Raw genomic sequence first — 23,681 nt, 5'->3', positions numbered from 1 at the left:
GTGCATCTTTATAAGGTAGCATCCTTTTTATGGTGGCATCCCCTTTAAAATTCAAACGCGCTCATTAATTCCAAAAGAAGAACTGGTTATTTTCTGACTATGTCTACTGCAGGCCATTCGATGGTTGTGTGTACCGATAATTCTGATTTATTCGCACGAATAAGTCAGTTTATTTTATATGATTACCGATGCGTCACTTAATTAACTATCGTAAAATAAATTGATTCGATTGATATGTATCGCTCCAAAAATTCATGAGAATGATGACAAAATACTCATTACATCGGCTTTTCCCTATCAATATATATTTGTCGTGATTGCGTTTTTTTTTAAATAAAAAAAGGTACCGTTTTATAAATAAAAGGCGGATGAATGATAGTGGAATGCAGTGCCTGATCAATATTTATTGAGTCGAGAACAAATATGACTGTTTTTTATTGCGGCGAATTCAACGCTTACCAATGCGACTTGTATAATCACAATTTATTCGTGCGGTTTCGATCGATGCATGTGGCGTTCCAGTTACGATACGTTTGATTCAACCACGCATACGTGATCAATTAACTAACGATGGAAACAAAATTTCATGAAGCGATTGCCATGGATATTTTAATTCGTCTTATTAACGATATAGGAATATAGGACACTTTGCAAACAGATTTAAATCCACCGGTATTGAATGATCTCGATAGGGAAATTCTTAAAGTTGTGTTTTATAAAAATTACGTAATTAAAAGAATGTACACATAGTCGTTTAGAGAAATTAAAATACAGATTCGGAGAACAAACATGTACAAAAGAATTGAATTTACTATATTTTAATAACTATTTAATTTTCCTGAAATTACGACTCCGTTATCTTGAACAAATATTTAAATTACATAGGCTATTTAAAACTTACGTTTTTTAGTTTATCCTTTTAGATATAAATTTTCCGACGAAAACTTCTGTAATAAATATTTCTTTTATAAAAGTTTTACAAAAGAGGAGAGGTTTATTATAACTTTTTAATTTAACATTATAAATATATTTACTCTCATTGAAGAGTCATCTCTCGCGATAAAAAAAAATATATATAAATTTATTTGAGATTAACTGAATAATGCTTTTTAATAATAATGTTTCTCTTCATAAAGTTACAAAAATATTCTTTTAATTTAAAGTTTTTTACTTTGAAATATCAATATTTATTTACAAGTTTCTTTTGTAGCTTGGGCTACATAACTGAAAAGTTGTACATCTGGGACACGTTGTATACATTGCAAAAGTTTCGAGTCTTTCAAGCGTTTTCGTTGCGATTTACCGCAGCGTTTTCAGCGACGATGATACACTGTATTGTAAATACGGATTGTAAAATGTAACAGGTAAATAGAGAGAATAGGGATAGACAATGAGCAATGCACCGAAAAGTTTTATTAGTTAATAACGATTGTTTGCGTGTATATTATTATTTCGCCGTAAACTATAGCTCGCATGTAATCTCGGGTAATAAGGATTGCATGGTCGGAGATAAATGTCAGTATAGTACACAGCGTACATCCAGTAGCATAACTCCTGCGAAATTTCTAATAAACCACGAATATATTTAGATAATTAAATAGAGATGTTAATAATATTTAATTAACGCAAATAATGCCGTTATATTTTTATCTTAATTACATAAGAAAAATATCTAGATTATTACAAAGAAATTAAAAATCTTGTGCACGAGATAAAGACTTTTTTTCAGTCTTCTTTGCAAGGAAAGCAAGAAAATAACTGTCTCACACAATCTTAAATTGTTTCCTATCTCGATATCAAAAATCTCAGGTAATAAGGATTGCATGGCCGGAGATAAATGTCAGTATAGTACACAGCGTACATCCAGTAGCATAACTCCTGCGAAATTTCTAATAAACCACGAATATATTTAGATAATTAAATAGAGATGCTAATAATATTTAATTAACGCAAATAAATTATATTTTTATCTTAATTACATAAGAAAAATATCTAGATTATTACAAAGAAATTAAAAATCTTGTGCACGAGATAAAGACTTTTTTTCAGTCTTCTTTGCAAGGAAAGCAAGAAAATAACTGTCTCACACAATCTTAAATTGTTTCCTATCTCGATATCAAAAATCTCAGGTAATAAGGATTGCATGGCCGGAGATAAATGTCAGTATAGTACACAGCGTACATCCAGTAGCATAACTCCTGCGAAATTTCTAATAAACCACGAATATATTTAGATAATTAAATAGAGATGCTAATAATATTTAATTAACGCAAATAAATTATATTTTTATCTTAATTACATAAGAAAAATATCTAGATTATTACAAAGAAATTAAAAATCTTGTGCACGAGATAAAGACTTTTTTTCAGTCTTCTTTGCAAGGAAAGCAAGAAAATAACTGTCTCACGTAACATTAAATTGTTTCCTATCTCGATATCAAAAATCTCAGGTAATAAGGATTGCATGGCCGGAGATAAATGTCAGTATAGTACACAGCGTACATCCAGTAGCATAACTCCTGCGAAATTTCTTATAAACCACGAATATATTTAGATAATTAAATAGATATGCTAGTAATATTTAAATAACGCAAATAATGTGTGCCGTTATATTTTTATCTTAATTACATCAGAAGAATATCTAGATTATTACAAAGAAATCAAAAATCTTGTGCACGAGATAAAGACTTTTTTTCAGTCTTCTTCGCAAGGAAAGCAAGAAAATAACTGTCTCACACAATCTTAAATTGTTTCCTATCTCGATATCAAAAACCCTCCTATATCCTTCTCGCCCCTATCAGTGATCTCGTGCTTATCGTCACGGCTTGTTCGGCAATGACGATCGATTCCTCGCGCAGGGTAAATTTCTACAGGAGAGACAGGGCGGATAGCAGCAGGAGTTACATAGACGGTGGGTGCACCGAGAGTAAACGTCGCATCGAGGCAATAACGCCCTTCGCCGCGCCAAGCTGCTGCTGGGAGATGCCAGATACACAGGGGCGAGAACAGCATGGTATTTTGGAGCGTGGCCAGGGTTAGCCGGCTATCATAGTACCACCGCACCTAGTCTGACCTCCCTCCGAGCGCGCGGGGTCACGAAACCCCGGGGAAAAGCGCCCTTCCGTTTCCCTCTCTTTCTCTCGTGCTCTCTCGCTGACCAACATCCACCGTAAACCTACGCGCACGTTGTCACGCTCAAATGTTACACACCTAGCTGCTAGAAGCTCGTCGGCTAAATGCTCTATCGCTCGCAACCTACGAGAACCATGTTAAATACTTTATCGCGAAAGTACCCCTTGCTAATGTACCGGTTGATCTTTCGACTCCTTCCATTATCGGTTGCCGACTCGTCCAGCATTACGTGACCCCACACTTTCTTGGGCGCGCAAGAAAGCTCGTAATTATTTTTCTTTACTTTACTTTTTTTATATAATTATCCCGTTGGCAAGAAGTCAATTATGAAGCGCGATCTGATATATCTAGAATCTCCACTATTTTAGTTTACGTATTTTGTAAGATGAACACATATGTATATAAAATTATACGTATATATATATATAATTCATATTTTATTTAAGAATAAAACATGTATAAAGATAACGATATTGGATAAAATTTCATAATATATAATGTTAATTTGAACAATTTATAAAATATGAATGAGTAATATATGTATAAAGATTACTAACAATTAATATGATATTTGCGTAATTTCAATATAATATTTATTATATACATTAATAAATATTACATTAATAAATTAATGCTTCATCAATAATTAACATTAATAAATATTATTATATTAAGAAATAATATTTATCATATTATTTATTTAAAAATTAGTTATTTTATTTTATTCTTCTATTTTTATTTCTTTGTTACAATTTCTATAAAGAATTTATAAAAAATTAATTATTAAATATTTAAGAAAATATTATCTTTATCAATTTTAATCAAAGATTTTTACAATATTGTATATACAAAGAAATTGAAATATCATAATGTTTTAAAGCCAAATAAAATTGAAAAGCCTGGCGAGAAATATTTTATTCATTTTATAAATTTTCGCTTACGAATAATATTCGATGATAAAAAAGAATATATATATATCATATGATACCATTGGCTTTGCTAAAATCACTGATTGCTATAATCCGCTTTAAACCATCAAACCATATCGCATAATCCGGAATCCTATTGTAAAAGTGGTAAATGGTGTACTTTGAATTAAAAAAAAAAAATTATTCAACCGTGTTAGTTTTCGATTTGCTGTGTGAAGTGGGCAATTCGTCAAAATTGCTGGTCAAACATGGAACGTAAAATAAAATAACAATGTCTATACAAATTTCTCTCGAATGCGTTATCTGTTGAAGCATTTCATAACAATTTAGATGCTATAAACTAACAATCCTCAAAAGAGGATTGTTAGTTTACTAAATTGTAAGGAAATACACACATGCCGAAATGCAGGATATTTATATTTATTTAATCACTCTGATTGCTTCGATTTAAAATATGATTGAAAACAAATTTATAAAAAAGAAAGAATCTTGGAAGAAGACAATTGATAAAAATCGTGAAGGTGATTACTTTGCTTCGTGAAATATTTATCAAAAGATTTTTAGAATTTTGAAGAATTATAATCTCAATTTCTGAGAAAAATATAAAAAATATGGATAAATTATAAACGATGACACGTGTGTTAATATTTGAACGCCGAGTACGAAGAGTACCCAGAGTAATGAATATTTAAGGCACTTGGCGTGCGCTCTCTTTTTCCAGATGGACGTTCGATAATTTCATGATCGATGATTTTCGCGTTAAAGCGTTATATGTATAAACGATTAAAATTCATCGGCATGCCGCGCATATTTGTCAATTCTCGTTGATCGCGGAATAACGATACCGGAAGGAGGACGGAAGCGCTACGCACGCTCTCTGACCACTATTGTGATGTAGTGTCCGCCGCAGATGTATTGGCATTTGTGTCTTGTCGTATTCGATCTGCACCTCACAGTTGCAGCATCGCGACCATTGCATGTGTAATTCGCGTAGAGATTACTGGACCCTTCTCGTGCCGAATATCTCGCGATTGCAGAGTGATATCCGGTCGGTGATATCTCGCCAATTTCTCGCTTCGCGATATAGTAACTTTTTAATTCTGATTCGAATTTTAATGCAATCTATATACACTCGTAAGAATAATCGATCCGGGGGCAAAAGTAAAACTGTAATTTTGCTATTTATATTTTAAATGGACGCGTAAAATAATTTTCTTTGTATCTATTGGCGAATAAATAGAATCCATTTATAATTCTTTTTCACACACATAGTTGTATGTATATTAGATTATATATATATTAAATTCAACGTAATTACACTGGTTTTTGTTTGATGGGTGACTCGTTTATAATAAATGAGATAAATTTTGTCGAAAATAGTAAGAATCTATATAAATTTCATTTCATTGTATTAAATTGTAACAAGATTATTTCCGCTGAACAACTAGAACAACTAAAATCTTGAACTGTTTTCGAGAAGGGTTAATATTAATGAACTAACAGTAGAAGGATATTGGCAAGACTGAAACTATGAACTAGGAATAGATACACTTTACATTCAATTATAATTCTTATATATATATATATATATATATATACATATATATCTGATATCTGTTACAATCATATTATAAGAGAGGCTTAAAAATATCGATTACTTAATAAAGGCGGTTTATTATAATTTATTTATTATGATATCAGACTATTACGAAAATAGTAGATTATAGTCATTCAAAGTCAAAAAAGTGATAAGTTGAAAATGATTTGATTCGATTTCTTATAAATAATTTTTTTGCATAACTTGTTTTAAAAACAATAAAAATCTTAATTCCTGTTTTCATCGCATTGAAATATATTTTTTGATGTATTCTTTGCAATATATTTTTTTCTGTAAATTTAGAAGATTGAAAAAGATGGAACTCGTGAATTCTTTTTTACTCCATAGATTTAAAAATTTCACATATTTATTTATACAATTTTCTCTCTTTTTCTTGCTTTGATAATTTATTTCATGCGCTATTTTTCGCACAGTTTTCACTAGGAAACGTTGAATACATCCAAGGAGAATAATAGAAATCGCTGTGACTTGTAAGATTTATTCGTTGACGACCAAAATCCTTGATTACAGTAGTGAAGTTGTCGTTGGGGACGACGTCTCGAAATATCTCCTGATTGAGTTGCTCCGTACCAGGAGAAATCAACGTAATTGCATCTCTTCGAGGAAGCCGGGAAAATCTCGATAAGTTGAGAGATACCGCGTACTCGCATGAAAATCCGCGATAAATGGTCGATCTTATAGCGTAGACTGTAGCTTACAACTAAATCTTTAATATTTATTTGAGAAAGAGCGATGCTCCAATTTATATGTGCATTTTCTCTTGAGAGTAAATTAAGGAAGTTTGCACGTAATTACAAAATGTATAAATTAATGAAGTTCAATCATTAAGGTAATTCTCGGAATTCTATCGTCATTTTTCTCATTCACTTATCTTTGAGCACAATTGTTTGTGATTCTCTGCAACTTTTGCGCAAGATTTCTGTTGATTGTATTGGCAACTGTCAATATTTCATGTTTATATTTAAACTATTTTACAAGACTATTATATTTAGCTGCTATATTTTTACATTTTTGTTTAAATAGAAAAGATGAAGTCAATAACTAGTGCGGAATTTGTTGGATAATTAACGTCACTGCATTGCATGGTACAAACGATCTATATAACATAGAATACATGATACTACTAAAAAGAAAAAAATTGCTACATTTTTATATTTATAGAAAAATCACTAAAAATTTTAAATTAAATAAAATTAAATAAAATGATTTTAAATTAAATAAAAAATAACAAATATATTGAAACATGGCGTTGTTACAAATTTGCAGAGTAAACTTATAAAAAAATAAAATAAAATATATACATTTTTGCTTTGCAAAACAATTAAATAGTTATAGAAGCGGGCAGAGGCGAATAGCGTCTAAAATATTTAATATAAAAATTGTTTATATTAATTTATTGAAAACATGACAAAACGTGAATTTTTACAATCAAAGAAAATTAGATCTTTTTCAAGAAAAGAAAATGGATTTTCTTTGAAATATATCTTTCAAGCAATGCTGTTTAAAGTGCTAAGCCACTTCTGTTCCAATCTCATTAAACCAAGCTTGTTTCAGAAAATGCATTCTCGACAAAAGTGTTTCTCATCATAGCTTTAAGTAATCTTTAAGCGATGTTGTAATTATATAAGAATTTTAATAACTATGTATATATGTAAAATTGAAGTTTCTCGTCAAATCTGATGAATAATATGAAGCACAAATATCGATGCCACCAAAGGGAAACATAAGTTATAATTTTAAGAAAAATTATTTCCTCCGTCCTTCCGAGATTGTAAAATGACCAATATTCAACATCCACCTTACTTTTATTTGATTTTTTGATTTAATCTTAATTTCCTCGAAAAAATATAAAATTATACAATTTTCACATAAATAAATTCATGTGTGTGTCTCTAAGTGAATAAATCTCAGACTCGAAATTGTGAATCTTGAAAATTTTATTCTTACGGAAGATGATATGCTCGAAAGAAGATGCGCGCAGAAGATGATCCCCTATATCTCGTCGCCGAAGCTCCTATTTTTAAATTCGTTCAAATTTTGAATGCCATACCGAAAGATAGTACGAAACGGTCGACGTAAAGTCTATGCTCGTTCTACGAAATAGGAAGGAAGAAGCATAGCAGGGCGATAGTGTAGTAGGTGAACGTCAGACGAGATTTAGCGATTTATGCTCCGACCACGCCTGCATTTCGTCTCTCGTATGAGGAGAGATTGCTAGACGCGAGCGAGGCGCCGACGGTGTGGACGGAGGGAAGAAGAAGAAAATCTGGTTCTCGTTCAAATGAAAACAGTCTCGACATGTAGAACGGCCATGGCACACATGCACACACAATATATATACATGTATATATATATATATATGTTAGGTATTTGTGGTGCCCGCAGACCTTTGGCGTAAATCTCATGCCGGAAAAACTTCCTCACCATCGCCTCTCCCTGTCTCTCCTTCTCCCTCTCCTTCTTCCTTTGAATTCCTGCAACATTCAACTCATTCTATCGTGGTCTATCCGTCTATCTATCTCTTACCTCCCCTGAGATCCCAAGAAATCCATTCGCGATTTCTTCGCTCTCTTTTCTTGCTTTCGCCTGTCCGGCTTTTAGCTTTTAGTCAGCCTTTTCAGTGGCTCGCTGGTGCACCAGACAAGAGGAGCCGCGTCTGCGATCGGTCCACGGTTGCACTTCTCCGCTCGTTACCGTCCAAGCTCTTCTCTTTTCTTACTTCTCTTCAGAATCAAGGGCGTACTTAAGACATGCGGTACGCGCAGCGGATCTTTTTTCCTCGGCTCTCCCATAATTATCGTTAACTCGTGAAAACTAACGCCCGTATTTTCGTAATAATAATATTAATGCGTTCAAAATATTTCAATCATTATATTTAACGTCAGAGATTAAATATGCGAAAGAAATGTATTTTTTGAATTTTTCTTACTCTACTTTTTTATATTACTTTTATTAATATTTTTTATTAATATTTTATTAATACTTTTATTAATATTTTTGCAGTATTTTTTATTAAATTTTACATATATGCTCTTTAGAATATCAATTGGCCAAAGAATCTGAATTCTTGCCGGACTAATATGCAATAGAGATGTTTCTATCTTTTTCCCTTTCGATTTCCATGTCATGTACGACGCCACTATCTAGAATTCTTTGCTATTTTCTAGCGCACTTCTATTGATTATCCTTCTTCGCGAATTTATTTTTCTTGTGCCTCGAACCCAGTTGTTTTCTTTAGAGAGAATATATTGCAATTAAAATTGTAAAAAAAATTTCCTTATAAACTAAAGTAATTGGTTCATTTTGTTAGCATTTATTATTAAACGTATCTATTGACTTTATTTTTAGTCTTGATTATTTTTATAAATAACTCTGAAAAAATAGTTTCGTTAAATAAAAATAATTTAATTAAATTTAAAAGAAATTTGATTATTCGCTTAAAGCTTTTTCATTACATTTGAAAAATATCGATGTTTACTATTATAAGAAAATCTAGAAACTTCAAGTTTGTCAAAGAATTCGCCAGATAAAAAAAATGGCAATGAGAAAAATCTTTTGTCGAGTATCTGGCAAATGTCACGCAAAGCAATGAAATATCGGTTTCGCAGAAGTCTTGCCGTTATATGACGGATATTTGCGGAATTGGACTTATACTGCATGCAGTGCTGGAAAAATCCGCGTCATATTCAGAGACTGAATTGTTACAAATGCACTTTATAATGCTTGTCTCTAAATTTTTGAAACCCATAAAACAGTTAATGAAATACATACAAGTGCATCATAATCATTTTTTATTAAATGATTGTTGACATGAAAGTCTTTTATTGGCCCAATATAGAATTTTGCTCAGATTTATTTTGAAATTTGTGAAGGAATTAAGCTGGGCGAGAGAATTAAAGTTCTTTAAAAATCCAATAATATGTTGTTTTTGACGGAGAATGTAAGATATTCATAATTATCTTTAAATCCGTCATAATTTTTATTGTCGCAATCCAGCGCGAAGCATTATTGTAGTAAATGAAAAATATACACCAGCGTAAAATATTGAACATATTTTTGCTGTACCGTTTAAGTCATGCATTGTCGTCGTTCTTTCTCTACGTATAATTTAATATCGCGTGACTGCGATGTCTCTCAATACTTTGGTTTATTGTCAACAAGTTACAATATGATTATAATACGATAGCATTGTCACTTTGCTCTCGAGACAATTGAAACATAGATATTGTGAATTGAATTTTCTCTTGTCACCACAATAGCAGACAATTTGCCTAAAGTATACATGTTAGAATAAAGAAGAATATTTTATTAAAGACAAAAATCAAAATTTTCTTTGTGCACACTTATTTGTTATTCGGTTCTATTTATTAGTCGGTTCTATGCAGGTTCAACATGCGCGAAGAGCGCTTATTAAATTTCAAAGACGGTTGACCGCATTTTGACACACGCCAGACAACTCAATATTATCATTTTATGTAATTCAATGTTATTAACAACATTATTAATCGAGACACACACGAGGTAAACTGAGGCTCGTACTTTGATCGTCGCGGGAGCGATGCACGACGTGCGCGAATTTTCCTCCTTGATGCGAATTATACCGCAAATGTATACACGTGCAGAGCTGAAACGCGAAATTATCTCAGGCAGCACTCCGCAATTCTGGTTTCACGTTGGAATCTACTACTCGCACAAAAGCAAACCTCGTATCTGGCAAACACAAGATGCAGTTGCTTTCTAGTTGTCTCAACAGCACATCGACTCTCATCCTCCGCTGATCTCATTGATTTATAAATTATTCAGTTAAAAATATTCTTATAAACGTTTTAAAGATGCGCATTTTTTTAATAATGCCATTTTCAACAATTTCTGTACGTCGTGTGCAATAATTCGGAATCTAAGAAACTATAACGATTTTTTTTATTTTCTTTTGAGAATTTAAAAAATATTAAATGAGAGTTTTACTCTAAACTGTTAAAAACATGAGAGGCTATACGAAAGATTAATGTTTCATTAAAGTCATAATAAATTTATAATTTTAAATATAAAGCGATTTTTGCGAGAACAAAAAGGGAAAGAGGGAGAATACATGAGCTATTACCATAAACATTGTATGTGCTTATTTAAGAAATATTGGTAAAACAATTTACATCTAGCTAAATTTACATTTTATATAACATTCTGCAATTATCACGATATGTAAAAGATTTATATCAAACAAGATTTTTATTATATTTGGCGAGCTTTTTCCTTTCTCTCTATCTCTTTCTCCCTTTAATAAGACTAAAAGTCAATTTACTCTTAAACTTTATAAAATAAAATACAATTTGTATTTTAATAAACAGAGAATTTACTTTTATCGCTCCGACTATACGTTGTGCACATTTATAAACTTAACACAATCACAAACATAAATAATACTTTCGAAAATAAATTGGGATTTTTTGTTGGGATTTAAATTTATATTTTTACCTTCCCGAATTCACAAAAAATCATGCGATATGCAAAAAAAAAATAAAAATAAATACAGAAATAATGAAGCAAAATAAAAATAAATATGCAAGTTTAATTATCTTTTTGTTTGTTTATTCAATTATTTATTTGCATATATATTAATATATTGGACGTGTAGCAAGCTTCCACCGCAAACGCGATAATCCGGATGATATGGAACGGTGAACGGTAAATTGCCATGCAGGACCGCATGGCATTGTGTCGTGATCGTTGCGAAACAATGTCGGAGGGAAACGAGAACTGTGCAGTTTACACTCGAAAGTTTTCGAACTTGGCAAATTATATCGCGACAAGCCGAACGTGCGAAGATGAAACTCGCGCGGTTGTTCCCTGCGGTGTTTCGCAATTATAGCAATTTCTCACAAAATTTACAATGGAAAATCTCACCTACAACTAGTAAATAAATATGAGTCAATCACAAAAATGTACTTTTCTCGCGTATTAATAAGCGATTTAAAATCATCTCTAATTTGTCCTTTATAACAATAATTCAATAACATGATTTAATATGAATTGAGATGTAACTAAAAAGTTATCTCTACGAAGATTAAAAAATTATAAGATGAAATTTAAAAACATTTAAAGGGTTAAAAATCAAGATCGAAAGATGCTTGAAAATACTTAAAGAACGATATATATATAATAAAAATATATCGAGATTATTGAAATTATAATAAAAATTATTGAAATTTAACCAAAAATGGACACTTAGTATTCCATATTTTATAAAAATAAAGTGGTAATGACAAATTTAAAGATTGCTTAAAATTATATAAATATTGAACATATATATCTTTTAAAAGAGATTAAAAAGTATTATTATTATTATTATCGCTTAAAGTGATGTAAACCAAATGATTTATGTAATGTTACGTAGTTTTTTAAAGACACAGAAGTTGAACCGTAATTAAATTTCATCGAACACTGTAATTACATCTACTTACGCGCTATCATAATTCCATCGAGCGAGATTAAAGCGAGTTATATGCATGTTTACCATGTGCGGCAGAATAATACTCTGAAATATTCCTATCTTCGATAATAGTTTATATTAAAAAATATAATATTACAAATTAATCAGTACAGATATCAGCATTATTAATCAATTATAAATTAATTATTATAATAACATTATTATAATAATTATAAATCATTCTATTATTATTAAATCAAATACGAGTTTCGTATCTCTCTTTATATTTTGTTATAAATTTAGCAAAAAATATATGCTATTATTCAATCTTATTAATTCAATAAAAATTTTAAATAAAAATAAAAATTTTCAATATATATATTTCGTGGATATTAATTAATGCATCTATTATCTCAAAGGACAATAAAAAGAATAGTTTCAAACCCATAATTTATAATAAAGTTTTCTTATTTGCTGCACGTCAGACTATTATTGTATTTTAAGTATTAACAAGCCTGAGCTTTCTTGTATCCCGCGGTGCCTTGCAATTGTTTTCCCGCAAAATTTATGACAAAGCCACGAATTATGATACGAATTATTCATGAACTTTGGGATTGTGTTAAAACACCGAAAATAAATATATTTTGTTCGCGCATTATATGCACGATACGTGATAAACAATGTAAAACTTTCTGACAGTTTATTGGGGAAAATATTTTTTGTATAAAATATCACATAAATGTACATAAATATCATCTTCCAAGCAAAATTCATTCAAAAAATAATGTTTTTAATTGATTTAACCACGATGAAATAAGATTATATATACAAGTTTTTATATGACACATGAATTTAATTTTTCTTTTCTATTTTTCCATTAATAAATAACAATCTAACTGACGGGAAAGATGTGATTCGAATATTAATATTTCTAAATTGATTATTTATCTTATATTGATAGAAAAGGTTACTTTAGAAATTAATTTCAAATAAATGGAAAAAGGTGAATTAATTTTAAAAATATTCGCCACTTGTGTGTCATTTGTTCTAATCGGCTTGTTACGATTTTGCTCATATGTATCTGTGAATGAGAATGGATGAAACGAGGATATGTTGTCTCAAGCAAGGGGAATAGAGGAAAGAAGAAGGTGTCCAAGGAGGAGAGAAAGAGAGAACAAACGAAAGAAATATAAAGGATCTTGTATGAGATCCAGCCGGCATGTCGGAATACCCGGCTGCGCCGTTTCACTGCATCGAATGCTCGTTTGTATCGAATAGCCTTACTGCATTCCAATTTCTTTACATGCATTGTTGCATGCACGAGTTGCGACACACCGTTCGTATTCGAGATATTATTGTGGCCACGGTGATCGCTTGTACCCGCGTCAAACTCTTTTAATTATCTTATCTCGGCGGATTTTTTCCGATATTTTTCGACCATCGTATTCGTTTGCTGCGAATGCAATTTATACTAAACAACGCTCGAAACCAATGACAGTTCAACGATAAGCTATCGTATAGCAAAAAATATATATATACAAAAATTGTTCTACGTCACAAATAGCTCAACAATCCACACTCTAATATAACTTTCTAAACGATTCTAATAAAAATCGAAGACATAAGACATTAAAATTTTTTGATCGATTTATTTAGGAAAAGCTATTTCAAAGATACAATGTAATTGTTTTCCAATAATCTTTATAAGAAGATTCAAATTCGTATAATATTGATTCCATTGTTTTCTGTTTATATTATTCTTCACAATATCACTATGTGAGATATAAAATGTTATTTATTAAGAATAAAGTCTGGATTTATCGGGTGAACTAATAGGATTAATAATAGAATTAATTATACGAATTTAATTGAATTTAATGTTTAAAAATTCACGACATTTTATTTGTCACTTTCTATTTTAAACTTTTATGAAGGAAAAATTAGATAAGATCAATTCAGATTTAAAGGGACTTGTACTCGTCTTGCAGTTTTCTATTGCGGTCAGTTTATCAAATTCGCTCTATATACGAACCGCTCGTAAAATCCGTAGGTCTCGAGTGATTTTAGTCACAGCACGACGAGAGACGAATACGAAATTTCGAGGTTTTTTTAGCGATAAATCAATAATAGATTTAGCGATAAATCAATAATAGATTGACATATCGATCATTCTGTGAGTCATTAGGATATGTCACAATTGGCTATATTATTATATTACGAATCGGGTTAGTAGATTTGTCATATCTTTTTACCATTTCTTTTATTAAACATTTGATGTTTAAGTAAATTGTGATACAAATGCACGTATATTCACAAATTAAATTTTGCAAGTTTATATTGTCGCAATAAAATATTCAATTAAATGATTAACAAATAATTAATAAATATCATGAAAAATATTAAAATTAGCAATCAGTCATCGCAATTATTACATATACATATTATTTATTTGTGTGGCTAAATATTTGATAAAATATGTTATAGGCCGCTCGCTTAATTGATTCGGTATAATTATTTTATTATCATGTCCACCGTTATTTCAACAAATGATCAAAAGTCCAGCCGATAGATAAATTATATTGTAATATTTCGATTGTCCATTAATGTAGTTAAAAAGGTACACGCGCGGTAATTGCAATTGGAATTAGTTATTAACTTGCTAATATCTTGAAACTATATTATTGCGTGGCATTATACACATTTTCCATTATATAGGGGTATGCAAATGCGAATATCTCAATAGATGGCTATATTACGCAAGACAAACCAATTAATAATGAGTAATTTCATGAACTGTTTTCTATTTCATATCTGTAAAAAATAGATCAATATTAAATTTTTTACTGTACTATATTTTACAGCACGATTTAGTGCGTAATTTAATCTGAAATTATTACTTTTTATATGTAGAATAATTTGTGGAATTTAAATGTTATTTTAGTTTTTTAGAACTATCATTTCTTTTTTATGTAAATCGATTTTTTTTTAGTCGTTTGCGTATAGAAATACGGGGATAAAAGAGATGATCGAAAAGTGAATATCTCATGAAATATTTCATAGCTTATATATGCATATATTCTGACATATTCTCACATAAAATGTGAACCAAAAGGGATAGAAAGAAAGAAAGAAAGAAGAGGAATGAATACACGAAAGAAGAGAAAGCTTCGTGCAAGCAAGTTCATTTATCGCGGACGACATATCCAAAATTATATCTGACATTCGCGATAGAGATGTACTTAGTACATTATTTTATTATTTCGCGAACACAAATCTCAAGCGATATAATGATATTTTAAAATCGGTGCCAGATTCACAATTTTCAAAAAGCTTCCAAACTATTAACCCGAAAACGATCATTTTATTTCAGCTTTCAAATGTCATTGTATTTCAATTGTACAATGTTATGAAATAAATATAGCACATGTTATTTTATCATAGACATTGTCAGAAGTTATGTGCATAAATAAAAAAATTGAAGAAAAATAAAAAATTAAAAAGTTTGGTCGCATAATGTAAAATTTATCATTTGTATTCCAGGATGGAGCATACGTGAAGAAAAGCGAAATAGATGGTTTGGGGCTTTGCCCTTACGATCCACGACACAATAGCACGGCAGTTTTTGCTGGTGAGTTTTTCTTCATTTATCTAGACTTATATTAATCGGATAATCGCTCAACGTAACAATGTTGATCGCAACACTATCAATTATAAATCGATGAGATTAGAATCACGTAAATCAAAATTTCTGTCAGATCTTAGTACTAATCAAAATTTTACTTCAACATTGCTCGCAAGAATAAAATTCAGACTTGTATCTTTATAAATTTTCAATATACTCGTGGTCTTTTCTAGAGAACTTGATTTTTAATAACGCAATGAATAGATTGTCCCGCAAACAAAAACAATTTCGACGATCGGAGCGAGATAGTAATATCAAAACATTTTTGCGTAGAGTCCGTTCTCTATACAAGTTCGAATGTAGCGTTCGTCTCTGAAAAATATTTATCGAGGAAATTTTTATTACATTTTGAAACATATGCTGTGCACTAGAGCAGATTTGACAGGCGACGCGTGGCTTTGACGACGCTAAGTGCTACTCGAGAGATTCGACCGCTCTACGATGAGTGGAGCTTGTGAGAACGAGAAGCGAATATCACGAGTCCTCGTATATTCCGCACAGAGGCGATTGAGAGATACAAGCATGATTTATGTCCTGTCTGGCGAATGTGATGAATATGCTTTAACAAGTAATTCTCAAATTATTCATTTTTCAAAAAAAAAATAACACATTTGAACGTAACGCACGCGATCTGTATATAACGTATGATTTCTCATGTTACATGTTTCTTCTAACGTCAGTTTGCAAAATTTAGTAATTTAATTTATTTAGACAATTATGTACTATTTTTAAATTTTTCTCAATCATTAGTTTGATTCCGATTCTAGATCATTATTTTGTATTCCGCGTAGAAAAGACTAATTATTTTTTTGCAATTAAAGCTTCTTCGACAAAACTATAGAGGAAATTAATTTTTTTTCAATAATTTTATGTATTATATTAATTCTTAGCTAAAGTGATATGATATTTCTATCAAAAGTATTTTATTGATGAATGATTACACTAAAAAAAATGATCTTGCAACAGTAATAATTTTTTAAATATGAAAAATTAACTAAAATAGATAAATAATAATTATAAATAATATTGTGTAATATCGGATATTTTATATGTAATCAATTTAAATGAGAGAAAGAATTTATGAATTGCTAATGAAATTAAAAAAAAAAAAGTCTTTCTTTGACGCCTCTCCATGTTAAGGCTAATTATTTTTGTTATAAAATTTGATTGTGATAAATAAGTAAATTGTTTTTCACAAAAATCGTTTCAACTGAAATTTCATATTTATCCAAAACAGTGACTAATATTTGATAAGGGGACCTAAATTTGCCAGAAGATATTACTAGAATTTGCTGCCATAAATTCTACATGTTACAAACAATGTATTCTACCAGATACAAAAAATTTACGACGAAATTTTTGTTACAATATCTAGAAAGCTACCTACATCAACGAAACATGTTTTTGAGTGGTCTAGAATATATCTTGTTTATATTTTATAAATTTAATCTTTCTTTATGTTTTCTAAATATTTTTCTATTTGCTCTTCTAGAACTTTTACAGCTTACAATAAACTCACTTTTACAATACATCTGCTATTTTTAGCATAGAAAGGGAGATGGGTCCATGGAAATTGTGTGCTCCAGTTACTCATCGCTCCAGTTAAGGGTTAAAGATGAATATACTTTCCACATGCGTTTAAGAGTCACTAAAGAAATGACAGACGCAATTATTCGTACGCGTTATGTTTCTCGAATTTAGTGTGAAATATAATTCGAAATCTCTCACCTGCCATTATCACTGTAACCATTAATTTCAATTTTATTATCCTGGAAATAGGCACGCAGATTTAGATGTGACATAAACAGTAGCGAGAGATATTTCATTCTACATTTATATGGCTTTATTGTTTGTTGTGTACAACGCACGCTATGTACGTACATAACGGTGATATATGCACGACCATTTGCTTTTTCTTGTCAGTAATATATAATTTTCTTATCAGCAAGCGTGCGTACAATACATATAGTTCAATCTGTTTAATTAATTAGAGTGCGATACTTAAAAGAATAATAAATTTGAATGGAATGGCCGAAATATTTCCTGAATATTGAATATCGGATGTAAATTATATATAATATTCTTGTGACAAGTACCTAATAAATTTGACGCCTTGATATGAAATTTAATAAGGAGCTTATCGAAACATTTGCATTGTAACAAAAGAATTATATATCAGTCCCATCAGTATACTTATAGTATACATAATTATATCGTCATATAAATATGTAATTAGTATAGGACTAACGTACAATAAGAATGAAGTATCATGATAACGATACTTATGCAATGCATAAACAGCTCAATGTACAAACAACAAAGTTCGTTATAGACTCTACAGAGCGATAGGATGATATAAAGTTCGACTTGTAATTCAATGTGAGAGCATACTTTGCATAGTGTTTGCCCGGGAAACTTTTTATTTGCCCCTGTTGATGTTTAACATGCGCAGTTTCATATGTTGAGCGTTATAATTTGCTAATTACGAGACACGCGCGCGCGTCGTGTATTCGCTAAAGTGCCACGACAAATCAATACTCTGGCAAAGCAAAGCATTGCTTTCAATGAAATCATTTCACAAACTCGTATAAGATATTTCTGCATCAATGCAGCGCTATACAAATCAAACTATAAAAAAATATTACTCATCCATTTAAATGCTATCTATTTAAATAATAGCAGACTAGTAATAGAGATGAAGAGAAAATATCCTAAATTCTTATATATTTTCACATATGAATTTTTTAACTTTTAAAAACTCGAGAGATATTCCTTTCCAATTTTTTTAACAAAAATTTAATTAAATATAATTCTTTTAATTACATAAAGAAATTTAAAATTGCATTTTATGGTACAAAAAGTGCATAAAAGTATATAAAAAAAGAAATAAATTTGAAACATTAATAAGATTTAAATATGTATAAGTTTTAAATATGTAACATTTTAAATATGTAATATGCCAATAGTAACATTAATAATAACACTATAATAAGTAGTAATAATTGCAGCAATAGCTGTGAAAATAATTGATGTATTGATATTATATATTTATCTATTTTGAAGTGAAAAAAAAATCCGCAAAAAATCCCGACCCGCGATTTGATTTTTTGACCAAAATCTGTGAAATAATAATGCAATCAAAAGTCTAACGAATTTTTACAACGTCAATACAACATCGATATAAGCTTGCGATTTGAAATGGTCGCAATAAAATCGGTTATCGCGTTTCCTAGATATCTCGATATTCTCGATATATCAAAAGTGACATTTTTTTATTCTTGTTACCATTCCTCGTATCCAATCATATCCGTGTGCATCTATCTATATCGCGATTCCATCTATGATCAAACGGATGTCATAAATAAAAGTTATTTGCAATTATTACATTAATTATCAATCAATTTTTGTTTCGATTAGTTATTTTCAATATTGTTAATTATATATTTTATAACGTTTAAATTTATTCTTGATTTCTAATTACAGATCGCTTTTCATATTTAGTTGTAATAATCATTGTATATTTGTAACATGATATAAATTGATAAAGTGAAAATAACGTACAATATATAACGACATGATTAAAAGGTGTATATGCATACGTATATGCAATTACAAATTTTAATTTATTATCTATTATCTTGAATTTAACGAGAGATGACGGAAGAAATAGTATAAATTTCAGATTAATTATTAAATACTTCATTCTTTTGAATTCTATTAAATAATTCTATTAAGTACTTCATTCTACCTTCTAGCAATATATAGCTTCTTTTTATCTGCAAAAAATGTAATAAAAAACTGATTCGTTAGATATTCGTTAAATACGTGGTTGTCATAAAAAATAAATTCTTTTTTTCCATCGAGAAAAATTCCTGATATTAGCCTCTTTTTGATATATACCTATGAGTTGCAAGTTTGCAATAGTCATCAATGATTAATTTTCAAAAACTATAAGCTTTGTAATGCAAATATCTGGCAAAAATATAAATTTATTAATAATTAGGGAATATATTTAGTCATTCTGCAAATATCCTGTATCTAAATCTAGTCATCAATCTATCTCTTAACTAATAAAATTCGATTATGATGTGAATATTCGACAATTAAATATTTTTCTGTCTTTTTTAGAATTTTATGCCGTCTTACTTTAATATGGATTTTACCATTATATGGCTAATCCAGTGTATACTTGCAGGAAAAACCTTAAATATTCTCAAAGATTTTTGTTCTTGAAGAATCAGGGGATTCTCATGGAATTTTATTGGGATTTAAGAAATTTTATAGAAAATTAATAATTTTGTTTTTACATTAAACATTTATGTTAAGCTGACAACTTTAATTTTGAAATTATGTGAAAACTGTGTTTTTAATAGTTTAAACAGTTAAGAAATATATTTTCTTGCAATTTAAATTTTAAAATTTTATATGATTTAATTAATTAATTTATTTTTTACCAACATCTCTGTACTAATTTCTTTTGTATTATTTTATGTTAAAAATATTTTTGTTATATTTAAATAATATCATGTTGTATACACACATTTCCTGATAATTTATAATATTTTTAGAGTTTAAATAATATTTTGTTATATGTTGTTCAAATTTTGTGACTATTTAGCCGATATGATATGTTGTAATATTAGTACTTTAAAGTATATATATTTTTATTCAATACATAAAGAGTTTAAAATATACTATTTTATTAATACTAAAAATATTAATAAAAATAAAATATTTTTAAAATTTAAAAACATTAAAATACGTATTTTATTAATGTTAAACATTAAAATACGTATTTTATTAATGTTAAAAAGTGAAACGCACAGCAAAAATCACGGATGATAAATAAACTTTTTTTTTAAATTACGGATAAAAGAATATCTGGAAAATCATACATGAAATCTTTAGCGAATTTATTTACAATATTTTAGTATACTTGTTGTAATTGCACGTTCTCAAACAATATCACTTTTGCGGCCGGTCTTCACTATTCGTGCCGATGAATTCGTCGGCTTGCTCGTTGCAAAATCCCAGAATAGGGAAATAATTCAGGATCCGTTAGAGATGGTTCAGGGGGTTTCCTCCTAAGATATGTATTCTCCCGCGGGAAATAGAATGCGCTCCATCATCGTATCATCCGTTGATTTTGAGATCTTACGGAAATCTTGCTGCTTCGAAAATCTTCAAAAGTTTCATCTCTTGGCTTTACTGATAGACTGCATATTCTTCTAGCGCTTCCACTTTATAAGGTATATATTTTTTTACGTTGAGATATTTCGGCATGTACAAAATCCATGTGGTTGGAACTACTCCATTTTTTAGATAACAGGAACCTCGATATTTTTGTAAAAATTTAATTATCGGCAGGCACAATAAGCGTTTATTATGGGCACAATAAGCGTTTATTAATATACGTTTACCTGCTCAATTACAACTCGTTCTGCTGTTTTTATTAAAACACATAGTTCATAAATATAAAAAAAATACAATGCACAGCACTCTTCGGTTTATTTTCAAATGAAAATCTGCCTCTCTTACAAGAGCCATATCAACTGAATGATAACATTCCTCACCCGTAGCATAGTTTTAGCTCGCAATTTTTTAAATCGAAATTAATGCGACTAGTATTGTTAAGTATTGCTGTTGCTGAAAATCACCAAGGTATTTAATCCCCCTTCTACCTCCTTAGCACCGTATCACAGTGTATTACACTCTGTTAGCGATTCAACCCGTCCTGTCGAAAGTTTCGCCGAGTTTACGCAGAGACGACGTAATGCGTCGGCGACGGTGCATTAAATCACCCTTAAGTATAGAGCGCGTGCACGGCTTCCGATCTCCCGATGTCTCGCGAAGGGGGCGAGATAGAGAGAAGCTCGCGCGTACGTGCATCCAAGCCTCTTTCCCGCAGGTATTACGCGAGTTCCACGATATTCGCGAGCATCGGCGTTGCATGGCTCAGGGCGTAGATTTGTAGCCTGCAACGGGCACGTTCATCCCCTAAGTCCCGGCCTCGCCCCCGTTATATATGACCGCCCGGCCGCTATATACACTTATCGCGCGCATACGTTGGCCAGCCTCAAATCCCATCGTGCTTTTTGAACGTGAAATATGGAGGGGCCCCCGCGAGGAGGAGAGCCGCGGCGAATCCTTCGAGGATCTCTCCTGTATGAGAGCACGGGAGGAAATGTAGCAGCGTTTCCCTCCCTCCGCCCGCCTTCCTCTCCTCGTGGATGCCCACTGTGTACGTTGTACCAGCGTATGATGTACTTTGTACACACGATCAAATCCACGGGGCTTTTTCCGGGGTTTTGCGACCGATTGCACCGCGACATAAAGAAAAATTGTCTGCTCTCACGCAACCGCTGTATAGGATCTCACAGGATGACGAGATCGTCCTTGTCCGCTTGAAGATATCAAGTTTTTTTCCTTCCCTTTGCTGCGATTTTTTAAATTAAACTTTTAACATGAGCAACTTAGTTTAACTGTCAAATTTTAATACGCTATCTATACATCTTCTTATTTATATATTTAATCGTTTAATCGTAATAAAGAATTGCGAGATATATTATTTTTATATTTATATGTCTGATCGCTATTTCTTTACATGAAGGCAAACTTGATTCTCTCAATATTAATGCCTATTTTATATGTAATTAATTTGTACATATAAGCAGCTTATAGTTAACTAAGGCTTTAATTAGAAGAACATAATTTTGGTGCACTTATGTTCAGATTAACGCGAGGGGAGTTGCGAATTCAAGGAAGGGGAATGGAAGATTATTGGCGGTATTAAGCTCGGTATAATTGCTCGTTCCAGTTTCCCAGTAGGTCCTTCGAGGACTTTGATAGCAGGGAAGCGAAAGTTCGGTCATGCCATATAGAACGTCGTCCCGGTGCGTGCACAAACGCGGAATTATCCTGCGGATAGTCTCGCCGACGTAAATTCAACGGGTAATTTCCAAAAGGAAGGAACGTTAGGTGGAGGATGAATTAACCTGAGAGTCGCCATACTCCGTCGACCTGATGGCGCTCGTTTAGCTTGCAAATGTGGAAGGTGTGACTGACTGACGGAAGCGTTTATGCATGTTTCAGAGGGACAGTTATACGCCGCGACAGTGGCCGACTTCACCGGTGGCGAGCCGCTAATTCACAGGGAGAAAATTCGCACCGAACGCTCGGATCTCAATCAGTTGAACGGTAATCTTTTACAGAAATCAAAATGTACACGAGAAGATTTTTATACAATCAGAATGTCTACTCTCTAGAAAAATATGAAAACTTGGAATTTTCGTAGAATTTCTCAAAAAGATCAGAGAATTCTCATGGAAATTCATGTGTATCTTTTTTTATTTATACTGCGTATTCAATGTCTTAATAAAGTATTAAATACGCAGTATCCTTTATTGTAATTTTTAGTGATAAAAATATGAAAATTTTATACAAGTAAAAAATGCTAATTTTAAAAAATATTATTCAGTTTTTTTTCAATACATTTACAAATCTAATACATGAAATTTAAGAGACTCTGTGCTTTTCTTCATATAAGTAAAAAACATTTCAAAAAGATGCATGCAATAGAAAAATTTATTTTAGAAAATTGCATAAAAATCTTTGAAATATTTACTTTACTTGGAATTTTCAACTAAAATAATTGGAAGAATTTTTTTATAAGATTCTTTATATATAAGATTTGAGCAGATTCTATATCTTTGACAAATTCTATTTAAATAATGACATAATTAGAATAATTTTAATGCAATTCGATTTTATAATTTGAAAAGTTGTGTGTATAACAAATCGAAATAATATTCAAATCTCGTCCGTATTCTTTCTCAGATATGCACAGACGTACAAATTCGTCCAATATGTATTTTTGACGAATAACAGAAAATTT

The 23,681-nt window shown here is 30.7% G+C and overlaps 1 protein-coding gene across 5 annotated transcripts in view; it reads left to right on the top strand.

Moving 5' to 3' along the window:
- Positions 1-23,681, top strand: part of LOC105252304 (semaphorin-1A) — a 204,539-nt gene that overhangs the window by 170,982 nt on the left and 9,876 nt on the right. For all 5 annotated transcript variants that reach the window (XM_011259622.3, XM_011259624.3, XM_011259619.3 and 2 more), the window contains 2 exons: positions 15,646-15,733; positions 22,880-22,984. In XM_011259622.3, coding sequence (XP_011257924.1) covers positions 15,646-15,733; positions 22,880-22,984 — 193 coding nt within the window. The remainder of the gene's footprint in view (positions 1-15,645; positions 15,734-22,879; positions 22,985-23,681) is intronic.

This window comes from Camponotus floridanus, unplaced genomic scaffold, assembly GCF_003227725.1.
Source record: "Camponotus floridanus strain SB8 unplaced genomic scaffold, Cflo_v7.5 scaffold139, whole genome shotgun sequence".
NCBI lineage: Eukaryota > Metazoa > Arthropoda > Insecta > Hymenoptera > Formicidae > Camponotus > Camponotus floridanus.
This window is presented reverse-complemented; position numbering and strand designations above follow the sequence as displayed.